Genomic DNA, 23921 nt, shown 5'->3' with positions numbered 1-23921 from the left:
CCGCTCAGGTATCAGAGAAGCGTTGGCGTCGGCGCCGGTGTCCACATCTACTACCATTCCTGTCGTCAGGAAACGAGAGTTGATGCAAAAAGTAAAACCCGGATAGGTGACAGCAATAGAATGAGTCGGGTAACCCAAAACTAAAACTGACCTAAGAGCGAATGCGGAACGCAAGAGATCCGTCTCGTCTGGGGTGATAAACACCAGAGAGGTCGACGGGCCCCGCTCAGGGTATCGGAGAATCAGTGGCGTCGGAGATAGATGACCTGTTGGGCTACAACCAGGGACCAAAACTGTGAACGCCGGCGACAACTTTCAAGGCTACATCACGGAAGTAGTGGTTGGTGAAGGCGGTGTCCGATCGCCACGAACAGGCTTCCCTGAACGACTGGATGGAACAGTATACCGTGAAGAACCAGTGTAAATACGATCGCCCTGATCTCATTTTATTTCAGGTGATAGCCTTTGGGGGGAGGGTCCAATCCGGCGGCTCATAAGCTTTAAGGATGACCGTCCGGAGCCACAGGGAAAAGTATTCCGGCTGACCAACGACTGCGACGAAGGGGAGACCGGCAGAAAAAGGTGTTTCCTAGACTTGCGGCAGTCTTTAGATCGTAGAATAACCTTCAGTGCCCTTACTGGGCATAATGACACTCATCCTCATCCTCGGCACCCACACTGGACGAGGGGGGAGGGGACAAGGAATGATCTATCAGGCTGTCCTGGGAGTTGAGTCTTTACGCTGACGTCCCAGTACGGTCCATGATGAACGGCGCCCTGGGTACCGCATTCGAACCGGGCACGGGAGACGTCGAGGGCATGCTGTACATGGACTCGAGCGGCAGTAGTCAAAACCAGTAGAAATACCCGTCTTCTACTTAAGGTCGTAGAAGGAAGACGAGGGGAGTGGTTCGAAGGGCGTTGAAGACCACATGCAGATCCAACGCAGGCGGTCCGAACTTGGCCTTCAGGTCTTCAAGACTGAACGAGCGCAGCCAGGCCCGTAGGTCGGGAATTTTCGTCTTTCTCCGATCGTCCGAGATGGCCAGAACGGAGTAGATGGCGACCAGGTGTGTGGGGGTGGTAAGCCCTTCAACCGACGGGTGCTACGCAAGTACAGAAGGAACTGATCCAGGATCTGCGGTGACGCTGTCATCGGATCCTGGTGTTTGTCAGAACAAAATGCCTGGAACAAGCATCATTTATCAGCATACAGTCCCCCTGTAGATGGACGGTGGGCTGAAGCAATAGCCTTGGTCGCTATAGCCGAATAGCCCTTGGCTTTCTGCAGGTGTGTCAGGCGTGCAGACGATAACATGCGGGTATGAGGGTGTGGCAACAGACCGTGTGGATGGAGCAGAAGGTTGGACCACACCGGAAGTTCCAGGGGTTGTCTCTGGGTATGTTTCGGAGGTCGATAACCCAACTTCTGGCTGACCAATAAGGCGAGACCAAAGTCAATGGCAGGGGTCGAGTGGCCTGGATCTCTGAAGAACCATGGGAGGGAGAACCGGAGTCGGAAAAGCGTACACGCGTAATCCTTCTCAGGAACGATGGAAGGCTTCGACTGCCACAGCGATCGTATCCGGCACAGGTGGAATGGAAGACGACAGCTGGCCACATTCAGATATGAGGCAAACAGATCTAGGGTTGGGGTGTCGACCGTTTGACATATTCTGGCCCGAGGCGCCGGAGAGCGTGAGGCGTCGGAGAGCTTGAGGCGCCTGGAACGCCGAAGATGGTGATTCTCGGGGGCGCCGGTCGAGTTTGTAGCGCCGGGAGAGGGGCGAGTACTCTGGGTCCGCAAACACCACACTACGGTGACGTCGTCAGTGGACACGATCAACAGGGCGTGACCGAGAAAGCACTGTCAGCAAGCGACGTCCTGGATAAGCCTTTATCTCGAGGCTGTTGCTGTGCCAATGGTGTTGATCTCTGGATCACAGGTGGTCACAATGTGGGCTGGTGTGGGCCACTAGCCACTGACAAGGTGGCAGGGGAGGTAGTCAGCAACAGGGGTCTGCGATTGCGTACCGTCGGTACGATTCGGAAAAAGGTGTGATAGCCTGCGAGCCAACCTCAAGTAGACGAAGTAAACCAGCTTCACAATCGACCGCCGGGGCATCGACGTAACCGGGTAGTAGGAAGTCGAGGCAATATGGCCATTGCACGAAGTAATGAGATCGTTTTCATCCCTGAAGCGGCGTATAAGTACTCCTGTTCTTATATCGAGGTGACGATGGAGGACGACAACACGATACGAGGCAGGTATGCAACAGGGGTCAGTGGGACGGCCGAGGGACTTTAAGTATCAAATCGACACTGTGTCCGGTAGTCAAGGCGGAAGATAGGAAGGTGTCGTAGTCGAAAAGATCAAACCGGACGAAGGAAGGCGATCTTTTCCATCCCTTGAACGCCTATAGGCGCTATCGTTCTTACAGCGAAGGGTTGATGAAACAAGGTTCCTCGTGACAGCCGTGTTGGTAGAGGAGGTCTATTGTTTCCAACATCCGTACATGGATGGACTGCGACAGGCGCCTGGGTGAGTGGTAGCACCAAGCGTACAGTTAGACATGGAAACCAATCTGTAGAAATACATGGCACCCCTTGCCATGGTAAGTTGACCTAATTCCGGTCGGAGTTGTTGACAGTCCGAGTACTTGACACGTGACATGTAAATCACACTGCGCAGTAGCCGAGAAAACCGCCTTGGAGTCGGAACTGAGGTGCAAACTCCACACACAGACAATCCTCAATGAACTGCGTGAGCGCCGGGAGCGCCGGAGGCGCCGGGAGCGCACGAGGCGCCGAGACATCGGAGGCGCCGGGAGCGCCGGGAGCGCCGGGAGCGCCGGGACATCAGAGGCGCCGGAGGCGCCGGGGGCGCCGGAGACATCAGCGTTGATGTGGTGGTGTTGGAGACCGTGAACGGTCGTATGTCGTGCCAGGGGAGGCAGACTCTACGTTGGGAGCGCTGGAGCCGCCGGTGGAGTAGGAGACCGTGAACGGTCGTATGTCGTGCCATGGGAGGCAGACTCTACGTTGGGAGCCGCCGTTGGTGCTGGGAGCACTGCGAAGCTCCGCTGAGCGCTGCTGCCGTCAACGTAGGTGGGGGTCGACGAGCACGTTGAGCGAGGTGTGTCCTGGATACTCGCATGAGCTGAAGGATCACAGCGACGAATGACTGCAACATCGGCACTGCCTTGTGAAAGTACAGGGCGTCGTACAATCACGGCAGAAAGGGGCGGCCCCGACCAGATTTGTTCCCGCGGCAACAAGTGCAGCGAGGCAGAAAATCTGGAATTTAAGCAAAACATAACTATGTGGCAAAGCCACAAAGTGCGGGAAGCATAATGTGATTCAGAAACTTTGTATTTCAATGAAGTTTATGAGATCAAACAATGACGCTAAAAGGTAGCGAAAAAGCTTAGCTTTAAGCAAACACATAACCATGTGCAAACACGTAACCATGTGGCAAAACCACAGAGTACGGGAGACATAATGTAACACAAAAACTTCGTATTATATTGAAGTTTATGAGAAGAAACAATTACGCTGAGAGGTAGCGAAAAGGCAAGGCTTTAAGCACACCAAAACAACATACATAAATGTAATGTATTACCCAAGCCAAAGAGAGAATTCAAAACGCAGAACACGACATTACGTGGCCACGTGGTGAATGGCCAAAATGGCGGGAAAGAAAACAAAATGGCGGGAACAACATTGCGCCCGTAAATTACTGTGACGTGAGCCACAGACGAGCGATAAACGTTACAAATTACGAATGGGAAGACCCTAAGGTCACGGCCCATAACAGGTAACAATGTAGCAGCATATAATGAATGTAGAAACACGCAAAATATAAAAAACAAATAATAAGCTTTAATTTCCACAAGGGATACACAGTACGTCCGTCCGTGGAGGTGACAAAGCAGTTATGTGTTTTTGTGTGACGTCATGACTTCCGGGTCACGTGCCGACTGTGAGAGGGCGCTGCCTCCTGAGCTGGTTGGGACAACTTTCTTCAGCAGCTGGATCTCACACAGTTCGTCACTCTGTCAAAGACAGCAGTAAATGCAATACGGAGTAATGCAGGATAAGTTAAAAAATATAACTGATTATGACTGATGGTTTGAACAAACCAATAAACACAGAGAATGGTTACCCTGATATTTCAAACAGATAAGTCAATACTATAGAGGTTCAAACAGTAGTGTTTTGGGAATGATTTCTAATCATTAAAAGTTCAATGACAACCCCAACTTTTTTTTCCATTTAACATTTTAAGATACCTGTGAACCAAAATTACACAATATTATACAATCACGACCAACAATGAATTGGCTCAATTTTGAACAATCACCCCAAACAAAGGAGAGTTTAGTATCATCAGATCTTATAGTGCTATCAACAAACGATGGAAGAAAACAGTTTTGCTCAATGTGTAGTAACAGTTCTTAAATGATTCTGCATGATGAATGAATCATGCAGTGTTGTAACAGAAACACTGCCAGGTTAAGTTATGTAAAAAAGGCTGTATCTTGTTGGCTAGAATACGAGATACCTTCCCCCATGTTGGTAAGTGGTGTGCACCAGCTCCTTCCCTAGCAATGTTTCCTAAATCTCTTAGCTGCTATTTTTACCTGCTTTGCTAAAATAAGAGGGGGAGTGGAGGGCTGACCTCTACAAATACTTGAAACAAATGCCATATTAAGTAAACGTCATTTTTACTTTCCAAAGTTAATGAAACGTGCTTGTCAAAATATGGACCTGAGGGATGGTAGCTATGATGTTGCCACATGCCATTGTACATGTTTATCTCCAAAATTCAGGGAAGATATCATGCTGCAATTGTTTATTTTTGAATAAAACATTTTAATTGATTGTTTTAACATGTCCCATACAAACCTCGATGACATTTGAGACAAGGTAGGGAAGCGTTTTGTTGACCTTGATCTTCTCATTGTTTTCTTTGATCTTCTCCTTCTGAGCCTGGAGCTCATGAGAGATCCGCATGATTTCAGATTTCATGATCTGCAAACCAAGGCAAGGGAGTCAGCCATAATCAGGAGCAGAAGCTCTCCATTACTATATGAATAAATACCTTACATTAGCAGTGTCCAACCCAGAATTGAAAATCAAGGGGGGACTTGTCCCCCCATCATGCAGAAAATAGGAGGAATTTTGAAAAAGTAGGGGGGATAATTGCTTTCTTCAAAAATGTCTTATTTTGTATTATGTACTGGAACATCAGCATATAAAAGTGTAACAGATCAAAATATAGAACTGAAATGAATAACAATGCTTTGTGCTTTTTTCTATTCTTATTAAAAAAGCCTGTAATTCTTTGGTTTTTGCGCGACATGGTCATTCACTATTCAAAAGATGGTCTGCTATGACAGTCGGCGATTCATATTGTGTGATTTCAGAAACGAAACTAAAACGAACTAAAATACTCAAAAATATTTTCAGAACTATTCAAGATAGAATATTTATTGTCTTTAAACATCTTGTCAAAGGTTTTGATTACTAAACAAGAAAATACAACATAATTTTGATCAAAGTTTTGATACGTTTTCTACTAAAGTAAATCAAATTTTGTTTCCTATGCCAATCCTGTCGATAATTTATTCAGCAACCCAAGGGTCGTCACTCTAGTTCGAACTTCCGGTTGTTATCGATCGGTCTTCGACAGTTGTTTACAATGTTTGCTGTGAACTGTCTTTCTTCGTTGATTGATTAAAGATTTAGTGAGTATTGAATCTAAAGTTAGGAATAAACAGCTGATAAAATAAGTGACTGTACAAGAAATTACTGTGAGCGACAGATCGCGCTTTGATTTTTTTATGAGGGGCGATTTGATTCTTTTTAGCGTGAATCATGCAATGGCGCGGCCTGGATGGGACACTGCATTAGACATTCATAGAGGTTATCACGCAAGTGTGTTTGGGGATGGTAAATATCCTGCATTAGGATTAAACATTGTATTTAGCGAGCCTTGGCGAGCTAAATACATAGTGTTTATTCCTAATACAGGATATTTACCATCCTCAAACACACAAGCGTGATAACCTCTTTATCATATAATGTCATTCTTTAATTCTGTGCTTCAAAATCGCTTTCCCTCTCTCACAAACATTACCGAAACATTGCAAGTTTACCTGGAATGCGCGCATTAATATTTATTACGTCACAGGGTAAGTGATGTGTCAGTCGGACAGTGACAGTAGCCAATATAGTTTCAACTGAAATCTGTTTCTTATCCAGTGGCGAAGCAACATATACGCAAAACAACAATTGTTTTTAATTGCCTTTCGCAGCAATCCATCGGTCTGTCCGCTAGAATAACTGCCCTTTGTCAAAGGGAAGCTACTCTAACCCCAGTCTAGGAGACGTCACGGCCACGGTCAGGCGTTGTTGACAGTCGGTCTGTCCTGTCATAACGTTAAGAAGTGTAGTCAGATGTACACACAGTGACAAAACGAAACAAGGTAACAATTCAAATATATTTCGGCCAAATCCAACTATTTAAATTTGTGGAGAAGGTTTCAAGCCGCAGAGGTACTGATCCCGCTTGGCTAGGCCTCGTGCCCTCGCAAAATTGTTTCGAAATTTATATAACTTATAAAATGCCTTAGCTACGTCACAGTTAGACACGGATTTTCAGTATATTAGACTGTTCTTTTGATAATGATAGCAATTATCCCTGTAGTTTATCCAGATTCCCGATGGTTAATTCTGAATCGATCGCCGAATGACGAGGGCGATGTTTTTATCCGTTGGCTTTATCCTGCCGAGAATCCTACCCATTATATGATAAAGTGTACTTATCATGGTAATTATCATGTAAATACAAACTTTAGGAAACAATGAACTTCTTCGTAAAAAGTTTAACATTGTTTTAAGTGACAACTTCATTGTTCTTGGAACTATCTGAGATCATATTCTAATATAAATATTGCCAAATAATTGACATTACCATGTTTACAGAGCAATCATCAAAAGTAAAAAGAAAAGGCTGCATGTACTTGTCCAGACTAGTGGCGATTTTATAGTGCTAGCCCACTGAGATATTTTAACATAAATAGCAAACTCAAACACTAAATTCGGACTCAAAGCCGATTAGTCCTTGTTTTAGCCCCTGAATGTTAATGCCAATGCCAGGCAGGGTAACAACAAGTGCCATCTTTTAACATCTAATGGCATGGTGCAGCTACGGACTGAACCCCCAACCTTCAACTCTCCGGGTGGATGCTCTACCATGTCTGCCACTAGACCATGGAGAAATTCCCAAAATGATCAATGATTATCATGATTATAACATGTATATCATAGTGACCTGTTCATTAAAATGGCCTAGACTAGATACAACTTATGCATTGGTACAGTATGTATCTTAGAAAAGTTACATTCCTGGGACATACCTTAATCTCGTTATCCAACAGACGTGTTCTGCTGACAATTTCATCTGTCGACATGCGCAATACCTCCTCCCCAAGAGATTCCTGAAAAACATACAATATCAGTACATGAACATGATTACCATGAGCCATACCTTTAACCAATACATTCTGAAAGAATATCAAGTTTTGCATTTTCAATTAACGGAATATGAAATGTTGAGCTTGCTTCTTGGATGATGACAGCAGTTGGACAATCGCTATATTAGTTCGGAAAAAAACATGAGAATAAAGACAATGATTGGAAAGACTGTCAACATGCTTCATAAATATGATCTTTCAGTTTCATCACTATGACCCCCTAATATATCTAACATTTGTCCCGCGTGATTCAGTGTAGGATATGGTCCTTTAAGATAGGATTAGTTTTGCTTGTGGGCTCATTTTGGCCTAACATACAAAACTAACCGTGACTTTGAGGACCATATCCAACTTAAAACAGTCCTTGTTTAATGCACATCCACAGATATTGGAGGCTATACTCGTCACCGAAAACAGACAGGAACTGTACATGTGACAACGTTTAAAAAATACCATTGCCCAAAGCCCGTGACAAGTGAGGTTTTGATGTCGGGCAATGTTTTCTAGCATGCCCGTGGACAAGTAGAACACACAAAATGAACTGGTTCAAGTTTCACGAGAATGTAATCATGTGATCATGTTACAATATTTCATTGGCTAATATTTTACTTATGTCCCAGACTGGCAATCTAATTTGCATACAGTTACACCAGTCAACCAATGGGATTAATACACATCGATTTCAGGCATATCAACAATGAGAACAAGGCTTGTCTCACTTTCTATGGCACATGCTTCTTGGAAATTGAATGACGAACAGCTGACTACATTTCTTGGCATTTGTAATGTGAGGTAGGTCTAGTGCTGACTTTTGAAGCTTCCTTATAATGAAATATTATTATGATATATTTATCCGTGCTCTGGCAATTAAACTTCGTTTCAAGGCGTCAATAGCACTAATCTGGCCGTGGTTGCTGTAAATAACGGTGAGTTCAGCAATCTACCTATCACTTCACACAGGATTTCGCCATTATGAATGTAAACAAATAGTGAATGAAATTTTGAATAAAATTAAAAAAATATATTAGAAACATAAGTCCAGATATACAATGAACACATTTTCATAACCAGATAGAATAATCATGGGATTAAATTGCGTGTTTCAGTTAGGATTTGCTGACATGGTATTTCCGGTGTTACTTGCTCGCTCTTTTAGATGAGGGGAAAAACATTGTGTCAGTGTAAAACTTGAGTTTATTAAATATGTAAGTAAATTTTGGGAGCCATGCATTACCACGCACTATAACCGAGTTGGCGCAATGGCAAGCGTACACTGTATCTCTGATTTTAACATTTTACTGAATATATTAGCTTGATTTTGTTTGGGCAAGTACATTTTAATATAGGGCCAGTAAGAATGTTGGTCATACTTGCCCTTGGTCAAGTAACATTTTTCATAAACTTTCAACCCCTGTGTGAACACGCCTGAGTCCGAGCAAAACTTTTGGAGGTCTAATCGTATAAAAACGGGAAAGCATGTGCAGAGCTTTTTTGGACAGCAGTTTTGGCAAGTGGTCGGCACAGACACAGACAATGATTAATATTGGCAGAAAAATTTCATGTGCACCATAAATATCACATTAAAATAAAATCGCTATGAGTTTTCAGAATCATGAATGATAATGACATGTACAAACAATTTGTCATGATCACCCATGATGACCTTGAAACAGCATGTGTAACCATTCATTGCATGCATTAAATCACATTGCATGCATAAAATCACATGAGTAAGAAATTTGTCACACATTCACAATACACGTGGGAGTGGGACCAAGTCAATTCAAACAGAGTAAATCGTTGAAGTGTTTCAACTGTGAAAAGCAACTTTGATGACAGCCAAACCTCATAAATGCTATGCCACGCCAATCTGAAAATAAGTAGTTGCACCAGTTGAAATGCTTAAAACCTGAACTTCGCAAAACGTTATCACTAGGCATTTTGGAGTTTTATCGTAACACCATACAGTCACTCTTGGGTCAGTACCAACAGGCAACACCAGGGAATGACCACGTCTCCACGTCCACGAGTAAATTCACGTCAGCCAGATGATCATATCCATCTGGCTCACATCTTCCCGCAGCATCCTTGGCTTACATCCGATTAGTGCAAGGACTGTGAGGAATTGGTTACGAGCATAACATTCAACCACAATGTCTAGCTGTACGTCCAATGAACCTGCCACATCATCTAACTGCACACCAGGCATGGTCAAGACAACTTCTTAGGCTCAGGTTACAGGACCGAAGGTTAGTCCTCTTCACAGATGAGTCCAGGCTTCATCTTGACGACAGTGATTGCCATCAGACAGAACATTACGCTGACGCAAGTGTTCAACGTTCTCCATTTGATGGTGGGAGCGTAATGGTGTGAGGAGGCATCACTGCACATGACAAGACCCCTCCAGTGATCATTGATGACAAGTGTACCTTACCATGACAAAGCTATCCATTCTAACAATCATTCAGGCCCATGGATGTCACATCACGTTACAGCAGGACAATGCACACCCTGACGTTGCATGAGTGGTCATTGGAAAAGATACCCACACTCCCATGGGCTGCGTTTCACCAGATTTGTCACCCATAGGATATGTGTGCGATGAAATGAAACATTGTTTACGCCGACTTCCAATTCAACCGGTGACGTTGGTCGAGGTGCGACAGGACTTGGTCCAGATCTGGATTGACATCCCAAAAGCCTTCCTCAACCATCTTGTGTCGTCAGTGAAGCGCTGTTCTCACGCATGTGTCACTGCTAATGGTGATCATACACAAAACATACTTGTGAACGGACAATTGACCATACGCCATTTCAGCCTGAGATTACATTTACAGGGGGCATGTGTTGACATTGTCATGATGGAAGTCATGTTTCATTGATATCAACATATATTGTTCCTGTTGCAAAATCGTTCTTTGTTTGGGCTTAGTTATTACTTCCCATGATGCACAGGAACTTCTTTCAGCTAGTATATTTTTTCTATTACTGGCAAGTGATCTTTGTGTGCACTATTCCCAGGGATCATGAGTATGTATGACTGACACTTTCCATGTTCACAACTACAGGAGGACCATCAAAGTATTGGAGAGTGAACATTAGTTGGAAACTACTGAAATACTTCTGCACTATATACAGACTATTGGGAGGATTCCATGGTGAATGCAAATGACTCAGTTGCAACTAACATTCATCCGACTTTGCAGCAGTAGATGCTAAAATTTTTGGTCCACTAGTCCTTATAATGATAATATATAGCAAAACCCTTAAAATGACAAAATTCTACTAGTCCTTATGATACCTTAACTATTGGGCAGTTTGGCAAGGACCATAGGACTAGTGCCAATTTCTAACCCTGCTTTGTTATAAAGGGGGATAATCTCGATTACACACTCTGAGTCTGATGTTTTAGGGAATTGCCCACAGTATGTACAATAGAACGTCAGTAAGCATATAATACAAACCTGTGATTTGGGAAAACAGAGATCCTAATGAATGTGAAGGGAACTAGCGTGGGACTTTTCCAACAACATCAGTATAAGAAGTAGATCTTGCAACTGGTCTTGCGAGACAGGATACATGAAATGCAGAGTCTCGACTTTGAATTAACCTGGAGCAATTTAGTATATAAGAACGTAATAAGTTGATAGCACTCTATTGTTAGTTGTAAGACTGAAAGGTCATTGTATCAGTTGGTCAGTGAGTGATGAGATGAGTGAGTGAGTGAGTTGGGTTTAACGCCGCTTTTAACAGTATTCCAGTTATATCACGGCGTGTCAACTTAATGTGGGAGGAAAGCCCGAAGTGATGCAGGCCTCAGACGTGTATGGTGCTGGCAAACCTAGAAACATAATTGGGGCGAACCGGGATTCGAAACCCACAATCATAAGTTTCTGGCGTGCCCAAGGGATGCAACTCTGCAAAGCGAATCGCGGCGCCTTTGACAACTGGGCCACCCGTGTTCCCCAGTTGGTCAGTGACTTGGGCTGAAGGGGTCATCGTCAGCAAGGGTACTACAGATATGTATCGCAGGTACTCTTCGGTATGCAGCAATGTACCCTAACTAAAAGCAGAATACATAAAAGCAGCGGTAGAAACTAACATATTTAATCCACTAGTCCTTACGATGTTAACATATAGCAAAACCCTTAAAAATGACAAATTTCTACTAGTGCTTATGATACCTTAAAGGGGCACTGATCTAACGCAATTCCCCGGGACTGGTTGTTGCCTTTGTTATTGTTTTTTCCCAGTGAGTACCCGGATGTATAGCAGAAATCTAGACTAGTTCGCGACCTCTGCTGCGCCATTGGTAAGCGCATTAGTCACTTTTATGGGTAGTAATAAGGGCGTATGGTCACATTGATCAACAAAATGAAATACAGTTTTCGAGATAATAAGGAAATGTAGGTATCTTTGTGAGTAGCATCGGTAATGGTGACGAAGTTTTGATAAGTCACTTGCTTGGTAATTTTGCGATTTTCGTTTACACTATTTTGACTTGCAACACAAAGTATATATTTCACCTGAGCATATGCTTTTTTACTGTAAAATGTGTAGCAAATATATTAAACGTCTAAATATTCAGTTATTTTACAAAGTGACTGAAAAACATCTGTATTATTATGACAACGAATTCCAAACATTTTGATGTTTAATGTCATCACCAAGAGACTGAAAATGTTACGTTGAAAAGTACATTTCTAAGTTGTTTGGCTTTTAATCCTACATAATAATCTGTTGTGATGTTTGTAGGCCCTTTTGATCGTCTTGATCAATCTGCACAGATTTTTTAGCCAAAATGACTGAAATATTTACACATTTTATAAATTGCCTGAGAGAATCACATTTTACAAATTGACGGTAATATATACACGCTTACAAAGGAAAAGACCTGTGACAACAACGTCTATCGCGCATTGAAGAATTTCCCAACCAAGACGTAGAGAAACAAGAACGAATCGGTTCAAATGAAGGAAAAAAATGCAGATATCATAATTACAACCTACCAAATTTATGCGTATAAGTTTTAGGCAGCTTCCTTGTTCGAGGAATGTATCCGTGAATATCCACACAAAGGAACAATATCCCACTCGTCTGCAGCTGTACGAAGAAACTTATTCGATGTCACGTGTCTCAGTAACAATCAAATATTTTAAAAGATATATATCGTTTCGGGATATTATAACCCGTGTTCGTTTCTCAACTGATCGCTTGGATTGTTTCAGGTGTTTTACATAGGTGTCAAGTCTCAATGGTCGGCTGAGAAAGCCCACGTGACAAGTATTTTCATAACGTCCACGGTTCCTAAAAATTCCATTGAGTGATAGATAACAATGATCAATCAATCAACGTATTATGAGTTAACCCTTTGAACAAAGTATGTTGTTTATACATCGGCACTTCGCGCCATGATATGAGTGTATTCCCTTTGTTTTAGTAAACCTAGACATGTAAACACTCACTCTTGACATATCCACTGCGCAAGATAACAGTGATTAATCAATCAACGTATTTTCTGTTAATCCTTTGATGACTAGGGACGATCCGTTGATTTACAAAACAAAGTAAATCAACTGATCATTCATCTCTTGCTAGGCTGCCACGTGCATATTACATAACACACATTTCACCTCACTTCAAACCTGGATTTAGATTGAATAATTACCCCAGACACAATAAATGCCAAATGGGAACCTTTGTCAGGTAATCTAAGTGGTGCTACCACTAATTGTACCTGTAATAAATTCATTAACTGAGCATCAAGTGAATGACGACAAATACACAAGTGTAGGGTTATTATACGAGAAAATGTGGATGACAACTAGGGAGTAGTAATCGTATTATCGACGCAAGCCGAAATTGCTTTCACTGCATAGATACTTTTTTTAGTATTAAACTATAACCATCTGGGGTATTTCCAAATGACGACATCCGATGAGCTCCCTTGTTCTTTTTGTCTGTTTGTTTAGGCTGAAGAAATTAATTAACATGCGCCCTTTGTCGAAATCTTTATAGATCACAGTTAACCAATCAGTGTTCAAAAATGCGTAAAACAAATATTGCCTCCAGCCTCCAAGTTTATTTAGCTGTCCTTGCAGACGGTACCCCAGTCTCTCGTCACGCTCAGTTGCGTTGCGTATCATCCGGGTACTCACGGGGGAAAAACAATAACAAAGGCAACAACCAGTCCGTTAGATCAGTGCCCCTTTAACTATTGGCCAGTTTGGCAAGGACTACAGAACGACTGCCAATTTCTAACGCTGAAATGGTACTCAAAGATGAGTTCCTTGCATGCTTGCGTAGACAAGACTTTCTGAATGTCAACTGGTTCATTGGAAACTGACTCGATTATTTACTGGCAACAATGAACTGGTTAAAACATATCTTACTGGAGCATAAAACAATAAATAAACAAAACAGTAGTATCACCTGTGCCCCCAGTAGTATCAAGGACCCAATGAGCCCAATGAGGTGAAAAGAAACCCTTAGCTTTATTTCCAAACTTTCATTGTATGAGGTCTGTGTAGGGAGTCAAGGAGAGCTTATAATATTACATACCAAGGGGAGGGATGTCTATTTCGCCTAAAAGCTAGGCCCAAAAAGATAGAACATTGCCATGTTTAAACATGGCTTTGGCCTCCATCTGATTAACAACACAATTAGTTGTGAGTGAGGGGAGAAATCATTGCAATGCATTTACATCTAATGGATATATCTGTATCGACAATTCTGATAAGTTAAAACATTAATAAAATCACCAGTCACCTCTCCATCATCCCAAATAGCTTTATCTTCTAGTGTCGCCATGTTGAAAATGAATCGGCACTTTCCACTTGTTCAAAAGCTGGATCAGTGAAAGGAAAATAAATATATTACTTTATAGTTCAGAGCATGACATAAGTACCTAATGTTCGATTCAACATCAGTTAAACTGGGTAAGACTGTATCTCAAATATAAATATGTTTCATGTTCATTTTGAATTGTGATTGTAACATTATGACTGATACAATATTAACATTCCGTTTTCATTTTAGAAATAGCGTGAATTTTATGCTAGTGCCTCACATTTACTGATGACGTAGTTCACAATCAGTGGAAGAGATGACATGTGTCTGATGATCATGAACTGAAACTTACTTTGTGATCTTATTCTAAGTTGAAGTAAGTAGTGCATGTCATAACTTATGCCCACGCTTTGGCGCAGAAAATTGCAATTTTATCAAATGTGTTGTTTTACAAATTGCTCATCATCACATGTCAGCGAACACAAATTCACACTGTCGGGTGTCACGGTTTTCGTGCATCACACTTTTCGTATTAGATCTATTATTAATAGTTCTGTTTTCGATCATTACTCTATTAACAGCTGGTTAATAAACAGTTGGTGAATTTGTTTGAGAAGCATATTTTACGAGTGCAAGTGTCTGTGAAGGAGAGGTGTTGGCATTTTACCGGGAGCCCTTTTCCCCATTTCTGCGCAGATGAAATCATGTTGTATCTCTACATCAGGGGTCATCGATTGTGCATAAGCTCCTTCCAGTGATCTAACATTTCTACACATGCAATGTCATTGAATAAGCCCAGTGATGTGGAGAGTTTTGAATGTTTGTTTACTAAACATAGGATGCGGCAGCACATTTTATAGCGAGCGTTGGTTTATGAGAGTTGCACCCGAGTCGCCTAAAATCCGACTCGCCTAAAGAAATCTGACCCGGCTCGCCTAAAAAATATATATAATATTTTGGTATGCGTTCGGCAAATATAACTTCGGTTAGGCCTAATGATCACAATTACTAGTATATTCATACACAAGTATGGAAATAATAATAAAAAAAACCTGTATCATCCATAGAATTTGTCTTCTGTCATATTCACATCCTAAAAACATACATTAAAAGATCACTTAAGTCTTTAAATACCTCATGGGTTCGTTATATCCATCAAAAAATAAATCCATCATTCATATCCTGTAGATAACACAACGTACGTCGCAGTTGCACCACCACATGTTCACTAAACTGGCATTTGTATTTTTTCCCGGAGTTTCGAAGAATTCTTGCCTTTGATTGGTCAACAAGTCTTTGTTCGTAAGTAAATCAGAAGACTCATAAAACTGCAAAACTATCACTTGAGCATGTTGAGAAGTTGTTGGTGCAAAGTGGTTAATAGATGGAGGTACATTACAATGGTACAATAAGATGCATCCTTATCCCATATCAGCATCATGGTTGAGATACACACCTCCCACCCAATTAGCACATGCTTTCTTTGTGAAAATAGGGTTGGTGGCGTTCCAAGAAAATGAAAACAATATTAACATCTATAGGCTGAAATATGTTAGTGGCATTCCAAGTAAATGAAAACAATATTGACATCTATATTCTATAGGCTGAAAGTGTGTTGCATGATTAGCTCATGTCAGTTATGCAGCCAGTCCATGAAGTCTTACAGTGTTCCTGTTTACTGGTAATATCCAGTTTTTTACCGGTAAATAAAGTTAGGCTTGGGCAGGTGATCCATGTGACTGTCAGTCCCTGCGAACCAGCAAATAAATTACATCATCATAATGTACATTTTTAAGGCTCCAAGCCAAAAGGCTGTAGAGCCCTATTGTAATCGTTTGATTTATTATTATTATTTATTATTCCGCCGATTTTTGTACCAGACCTAGCAAAATAACCACTGGCTCGATTTTGTTCAAATTTTGTTTGTGTTTGTAGACTGTTGGGTACTAGGGCCTGCCAAAAAGCCAAGGCCGTAGGCCCAAAAGCCAAGGGCAGATAACTGAAAAAAAATTATTTTTTGACGATATATTTTGCCCTGCTGCTCCACAACCGCTTGTACGATAACTTTCAAACCTTGCATGTATCTGCTGCTTCAGTTCCTTGGTAATTTTTGTTCTTTGACTTTGGTCATTGATCACGTGGTTTGGCAGCCATAACCAGGTTTTCACAGGTGTTGTGGGGTTTCTTCAAATCCCTACACCTCTGAAACCCCTGCATGAAATGATTTCAAATTTTCTGAGAATTGTCTGCATACACAACACAACAAATTGTCGTAAGCGATTTTGGATATCTTTTTTAGTTGCGGCCATATTGGATTCAAGGTTTTCACAGGGTTTTTTTGGTACCTGTCTTCAAATCCCTACTCCTCTGAAACCCCTGCATGAAATGCATTCAAACTTTCTGAGAATTGTCTGCATACACAACACAACATATTGTTTTAACCGATTTTGGATATCTTTTTTAGTTGCGCCTAGACTGGATTTTGATTTTGATGATTTTTTTAACCGAAATACTGAATGAATGGCTCAGAAGACCTAGGATAAACTTCCTTTCACTGTCAAGTGTCTTCTGCATTATGTATACTACCCTTGAAGATGAGGGTTAGAATTGGTCTTCAGCAACCCATGCTTGTCTTAAGAGGCGATTATCAGGATTCGAACATTTTCTGGGTGGTAAAAGTGTTTAACACTCCGGTTAGCTCTGGCACATGCCAATTTCGTAGCTGTGATGTCCTGCAAACGGTGACTATCTTTTGAGAGAGTTGGTACAAGCAAACCCTTTGAGGATTCAAACACGACAATGCAAGGTCGGAAATGGGTTATGAACTCATGTGGTGATGTCTCACAAGCAGTTACCTACATTTGACGGCATTGGTACAAGCAAACCATATGTGGATTTGAAACATGGACGGCGTCGGAAATGGGTGTAGAACCTTCCGAGAGGTTCTGGGACGCGTCAATATTGTAGTGACGATGTCTCGCAAGCGTGTCCTTACTTTTGACGGCGTCGGTACAACCAAACCATTTGGGGATTCGAACATGGACGAGGTCGGAAACAGGTTCGGCACTTTATCTAAGCAATGCAACAGAAACTGAAAAACTGAACGCTTATCTGTTTGACTGGAGCTCAAATGACAAAGAAGTGACAGTCTGTTAATGTTATATAGAGTCGCCAAGCCGAAAGGCCCAAGTGTTATCGTTCGATTCAATATTATTATTATTCCGCCGATTTTTGTACCAGAGCTAGCAGAAAAACCACTCGCTCGATTATGTTCAAATTTTGTATGTGTATGAAGACCGTTAAATACTAGATTCCGCCAAAATGCCAAGGCCATAGCCCCAATGGCCAAGGGCAGATAACTGAAAAACAAGTATTTTTTGAAGATGTATTTTGCACTATTGCTCCGCAACCGATTGTCCGATTGATTTCAAACCTTGCATGTATCTGCTGCATCAGTTCCTTGACATTTTTTGTTCTTTGACTTTGGTCATTGGTCACATGGTTTAGCAGCCATATTGGATTCAAGGTTTTCACACGGTCTTCAAATCCTATCTCCTCTGAACCCACTTCATGAAATGATTTCAAACTTTCTGAGAATTGTCTCCATACATAATACATCAAACTGTGTTAGCCGTTTTTGGATATCTTTCTTAGTGACGGCCCTATTTGATTTTGATTTTGATAAAAAAAATCACCGAAATTTTACTTTAAAGGTCATATCTCGTAAGGTTCTCCACAGAAACTACCTCATGTACCTCATCTTTTGTTCTTGGTTGCATGCTAAAAGTAACACCGCTTGGTGGTAATATTTGATTAATATTTGGGACACCCTGGAACACACCAATTCGTAGCGGCAATGTCAGGTGACTACTTTTGGCTGGAGTTGGGACAAGCAAACCCTTTGAGGATTCGAACATGTTTAAGGTCGGAAATGTGTTTAGAACAGACTTGGACACCCCTGCACATGACAATTTCGTAGCGGCGATACCCTGCAAGTGGTGCCTATTTGGTACAAGGAAACCCTTTAAGGATTCGAACATGGACTTTTGTGCGCAGTGTTACTTTGAGCCCGCCATTGCTGCTTGCAGCTTTAATTAATCTTTGTTGCTGAGAAAAACATCAGTAGTCTCGAACCATAGTTAAATATTCAAGGAAAAAGAGAAGATAGTGGCTGAACTTTGTATGAATGACATGTAAATCTCACTAAGTTACTTCAGAGATGACATGATTGAATTTGTCAACCATGAACTTACACAGCATTGTTGATCATGTTGAAAGAATTAAAACTAGGTAAAAGTTGGGACTGACAAAAATAAGGGGGGAACTGGTAATTTTTGGAGTTTCAAAACCCAGCAATGAGTCTTAATTTCACAGTGTGTTCCCAGACGTGGGATTGTATAGGAAAGATTTTAGACACTTAATATATATTATTTTTGCATTTATAAAACTGATTAATGTTACGTAATCTTCCTATTTCTGATGCAGATTTGAGCATGCCTCGCCTCCCTCCTCGTGTCAATGACATGGCTATACGTCTGATGCTGTCAGGCTGCACCAACCGGCCCTTCTACCATATCGTCGCCATGTCGCGGAAGAAGGCTCGCGATGCCAAGGCCACAGAACAACTAGGCAGCTATGACCCAATGCCAAACGCAGACAATGAGAAGCTAGTGTCTCTTAACTTTGAGAGACTGAGATATTGGTTAGCCTGTGGAGCGAATGCCACTAAGCCAGTCCAACAGTTACTCGGTAGGTTGTCATGGAGACATTTTGTTCACATCAGACTACCTGCATTAAAATCGGAGCAGCCTCAATCTAAATTAATATCTTAAACATGTTAAAGGTCATCATCACACATAGGCTTGTGTAATATAAGCACAGGGCACTTCAGTGTTTACCATGTTTACCTAGTACATCATTAACTATCTGTATGGTGTGATATAGTTAATGAATATGTTGTCCTTCTGACTTGTGCAGGGGCCAGTTTCTATTTCTACACCTTTAGGCCATGTGTTTCTTGAGATCTTCCAGCCTTTTCCCTTGTTTAGTGTGACTCAATGACCATCACATTTTCATCCTCTTCATGCAATGTTCTCAGTACAATTTTGTTAGACATACCATTGTTTCAGACAAATATGCTTACGACTCTGTCATATGGGGTATCGTATTGCAGAGTTGTCTCCCTTATGTGTGCCAGAACCCTTTGATTATGAATCATAATTTGCCCCGATCAGGACCATACCCATGCTCATGGGTTTCATGTAAGTTGTAAACGTGTAAGACCTGCATCACTTTGTCTTTCCACCCACATCAAGCTGGTATACTGTGATAAACTGGAAATTTTGAAATTATGTGACTCCAAATGAATGCCACTCCCCCACCCCATCCCCAGGGGAATGATATCCATACCTTAATCAAATCAAGCAGTAGCATGTAGCACTGTTTATTAGCTCTGGGGAGAGCACTTCCATAAAAAATAAAAACAACACACAGTGTATATGTTTGTTCTGTTCACTGGCATTAAGGACGTTCAAACATGTCAAATAAAATAATTGAACCAACAACAGTTCACTGATTGGTATGCAGAGAACGTGTCAGCAAACTTGAAGGTAGATGACAAGACAAAGGCTGCAGATCTGAGGAGTGTGATGAAGACTATCGGTACACGTTGGGTCATGTCGACCTTTGACAAAATGTTGCGTGGGTGGCATCTGTCTGGAGTACTGGAGTGGTCAGTGATGCCTAGTTTGACACGAATGGGTAGAACTCTTGACCATGGCAGTGATAACTCACAGGATGCCTATCCTGTATTGTGCCTTTGAATGACATTGTGCTGCTCAAATGAACCAAATTCAATCATTATATCAGTATGTGTAATGTTTGTTTCAGGTCTTGCTGGCTTCTTCCCTGTTCACCCATTGAGCTACATCAAGGCCAGGAGGAACCACCGAGCAGTCTCAGAGAAACACAAGGAAGAGCCAGAGGAGTCAGGACCTTCACCTACATAGTGCTGCCCATCTCCAGCAGCCTGATGCCTTTTGTAATCTTGTTACTCCTTGTGGACAACTTGTACATACATTAGCTGTGTGGATGACTGGTACATTAGCTATGTGGATGACTTGTACATTAGCTGTGTGGATGACTTGTACATACATTAGCTGTGTGGTAGTTTGAAACATTACACAAAGATGTGAAACAGTACTTTCAGACTGCTGCCCTCTGCCTACATACATCTGTAGGAGTGTGTATCTCGGGCCTCAATCCAGCATGACGTTGCAGGGCTGCAGTTACCTTGGCTGTCGGAGACATATGCTGCTAGATATCTTCTGTCAATACTGGGAACTGTTTTTATGTTAAGCAAGTCCAATGCTACCAGAACAAATTGTCGCTTGGCTACAAATAATAAACTTAACACCCCATGTACCTACTATGATTGACTTCAGGCATATCAGATGGGCATAATTGAAAACAAGAATATGTTTGTCTACACAAGACTATGATTCATTTCCCTAAAGAAATCTTAGTCCTACAAGTCTAGAAGTACAAGAGGTACTTTGTTAACAAAACCTATCACCAAAACATAGTGTGTTACTTTTTGTGTTAGTATGTATATTCACACTGGGGTATGTTATGTCCATTATTTCAGCAGCTTGTTTTCCTTTGCAACAACCCTGTATGTGCCTCTGCCAAGGTTGGACGATTTGATTTAGATGAGAGGGGAGGAAGCCTTGGTTCAAGGTTTAACATGATTGTGTAGAGTGCAGCATGTTCATAGCCCACATGGTGTAGGCAGGTTAGCACCGCACCTCTGTCAGAGACTTTGATTCAACACTCTCATGTAACGCCTGTGGCGTTAACATTCATATCTCCCTTGAGCTAGTCGCTGCTGTTTGCATGTTTCTCACTATTCTTGACTTGTGGATTATCAATCCCACAAGGAGTCCAACAATGTGTCCATGCGCTGTCACCCCATTGTCTCCAGCTCCTGGGGCCAAAAGGATCAGTTCAACTTATTCAGGGTTCAACTTCTCTGGGGTTCAACACATCTGACTCGACCCTATTCCCGCCTGACCTGGCCAGCAGACAACAGAAAACAAACATCATTCGTGTCATGTTAATACCATTTATATCAGTAATAAAAAGAATCATTTGTGATTTCTACATTTATGTTTGTTTGTTTTGTTTCTTTGTTGTTTAACGCTGCACTCCAGCAGTATTCCAGCTATATGATGGCGGTCTGAAAAATAATCAACTCTGGACCAGACAATCCAGTGATTGACATGATTTAAGAATCTATATACATTCTATTCATATTTCTTGATTATCATGACATCATATGACTTGTGATGTAAGGATACATTTTATCAGTGTAAGTTTGAACACATAGGAATATCAGTTGAGTTTGAGACAAAATTGAATTTGACACACTTGGAGGTTCAAGATGGATTTCGAGACAACATGGCTCCAGCAAGGGAGTAAGTATGGTTTTACGCCGCTTTTAGCAATATTCCAGCAGTATCACGTCGGGGGACACCAAAAATGGACTTCACACATTGTACCCATTTTGGGAATTGAACCTGGGTCTTCAGCGTGATGAGCGAACGCTTTAACCACTAGGCTACCAGACCGCCCCCAACATGGCTCCACTGTATGTAGCCTTCAAGAACATGTACTGTTTCCAGTACATAACGAGGCACTGCTTGAGTCTGTATTTTATGATCAGGTACACACACTACTGGAGTTATTGTTCGGGAGTATGGTCATGACATCTTCTCTATAACAATTGTTGCATGTACACATTGTACCTTGTTTGAACATTAACTCTCACTGATATGCATGCAGGGACTGTCTGCAGACTATACCAACATTGTGCATGGTCAGGTATTTAGCAATGTCGCCTTGTTTTCAGATGTAATTGGTTGTTACAAGGCCCTCTCAGAAAAGAACATTTTGCCATGTTGGTTTGGCTCAATAATGTTCTGTGAAACTGCTCATAGTGTAAAGAGCAGTTATCTCCCTTGGATTACCAACACACCACAGTTCAGGAAGAGACTCTCCCATGAAAATGATTTGGTAACACAGATTAACTTGCTTTATTGTACTGTGATCAGTTAATGGGTAATTATTCCAGGTTGTTAGTACATATGTGCATTGTGTATCCTGCAGTGCTGGGTACTAGGTTGAAAAAGTGCTTTAACACCAAAACCCATCCATGAGTATATGAGTACATCACTAGGGAAGGATGCCCCTTCCTATGCTACTGTAAAGAGTTGCACATCATAGTTAAAACATGGCAGGGAGAGCCTTGAAGACAACCTGTCCTGAAGGCCTGTGATGTCAGAAAGTGTCTTGCAATGATTTGTAGTTATGCATGGGTTCACCACTACCAAAAGACAATAAGAACAGTGGACACATTTGACATCGCCACCACCAGAGAAGGAAAAGACTGTCCCATCAGCTGGAAAGGTCATGGCCTCCATGTTCTGCGATGCCGATGATGTCATCGTCTCTTCCAAAAGGTCAGACAATGAAGAGGGCATATTAGACTGCACATTCAGGATGAAATTAAGACTATGACATGTGGGAAGCTGGGAAACTCTTCCATGAGGACAATGCGCAAGTGCACAAATCAGTCATTAGAGTGAAAACAACCATGGGTGTGGCTTTAAACACTTTCTGCACCAAACTTATTCATCAGATCTGGCTCTGTCTGTTCCCAAAAATGAAGAGTGCTCATGTCCGAACTCATGTTGACATGAATGTTGATGCCTGGTAGCTGGAGAGCAACTTTTTGGACAACCAAGAGGACTTTTATAAAACGGATAAAATCCGTCCAACATTATTTGCTAAAGTGTATCGATGTGGAATGGGGTTATGTTGACAAATAAATAATTTTAATGTCTTTAGGTCAAGTCTTTATCTGTGTGGCTCAGAACTTACCAACTACCTCTGGTGCATCCAGTACATCCCCTAGAAGAACCTCAGGCCACTTGTGTCCACATGTATGCACCAGCATGCTCAGTTTCATGAACCTGAGGAAATTATGAAAGGAATCTGTCATAGTGTAGAGGCTTGAGAAGTTGCTGTGGTCATGTAACATCTTTACTTGTTTTCATGAAACTGATAGGTATTCAGAGAGCTGGTAGTGACTTTATTTTGAACAACAGCAGTATTTGAACTGTATGAGAGCTTGAAAAGCTTAGTTCTTTCATCAATTATCATGTGGAAAGGTGTGGTTGAAAATGTGGCTGCTGCACTGACAGTGGGTCTATATCCAGATGTCAACCTTAAAGTGATGGAGTGGATTCAGCATCTTCCTGGAAACTGGACGATTGGTGATTAGGTCTACTGTGTATGTCTTGCCAAAAGACATTAAATATAGAACTTATTGTTGCCCTGCCTGGCACTCAGATTCAGGGTATAAAACAAACATTGGCGGGATCAGAGTCGTAGTAATTTGTTGGAGTTAGGAATCCATGTTAAGTTGCAGCATGGTGTGACATTGGTCTAGCTAGCACTATAAAACCAAAACAAAAAGGGATATAAGTCAAGGTTCATGGAGCTTACATAAACCTCAAAAGCCCTGTTCCT

At 41.8% G+C, this 23921-nt stretch overlaps 2 protein-coding genes across 2 annotated transcripts in view; one reads left to right on the top strand and one right to left on the bottom strand.

Annotated features, from left to right (window-relative positions):
- Positions 1–14369, bottom strand: part of LOC139478425 (26S proteasome regulatory subunit 6A-B) — a 33209-nt gene extending 18840 nt beyond the window's left edge. Inside the window, exons 1-3 of the mRNA XM_071260882.1 lie at positions 14310–14369; positions 7425–7505; positions 4909–5034 (exon numbers count right to left, since the gene is read on the bottom strand). Of these exons, the coding sequence (XP_071116983.1) occupies positions 4909–5034; positions 7425–7505; positions 14310–14351 (249 nt within the window). The 5' untranslated portion in view covers positions 14352–14369. The remainder of the gene's footprint in view (positions 1–4908; positions 5035–7424; positions 7506–14309) is intronic.
- Positions 14370–14619: 250 nt separating this feature from the next.
- On the top strand, positions 14620–21462 carry LOC139464745 (small ribosomal subunit protein bS16m-like). The gene is made up of 3 exons (XM_071246257.1): positions 14620–14706; positions 18816–19079; positions 20220–21462. The coding sequence occupies exons 2-3, from the start codon at positions 18824–18826 to the stop codon at positions 20336–20338; spliced, it is 375 nt and encodes a 124-aa protein (XP_071102358.1). The 5' UTR covers positions 14620–14706; positions 18816–18823; the 3' UTR covers positions 20339–21462.
- Positions 21463–23921: the final 2459 nt, after the last annotated feature.

This window comes from Haliotis cracherodii, unplaced genomic scaffold (genome assembly GCF_022045235.1).
Source record: "Haliotis cracherodii isolate W230 unplaced genomic scaffold, xgHalCrac1.p SCAF_1, whole genome shotgun sequence".
NCBI classification, from domain to species: Eukaryota; Metazoa; Mollusca; class Gastropoda; order Lepetellida; family Haliotidae; genus Haliotis; species Haliotis cracherodii.
Note: the sequence above shows the minus strand (reverse complement) of the source record. Positions and strands in the feature narration are given on the sequence as shown.

Bases quoted from the DNA above. Each gene is read 5' to 3' on its own strand.
- LOC139464745 (XM_071246257.1), top strand. From the start codon at position 18,824: ATGCCTCGCCTCCCTCCTCGTGTCAATGACATGGCTATACGTCTGATG. The intron at 19,080-20,219 runs GTAGGTTGTCAT...TGTTTGTTTCAG, and splicing joins GCCAGTCCAACAGTTACTCG to GTCTTGCTGGCTTCTTCCCT.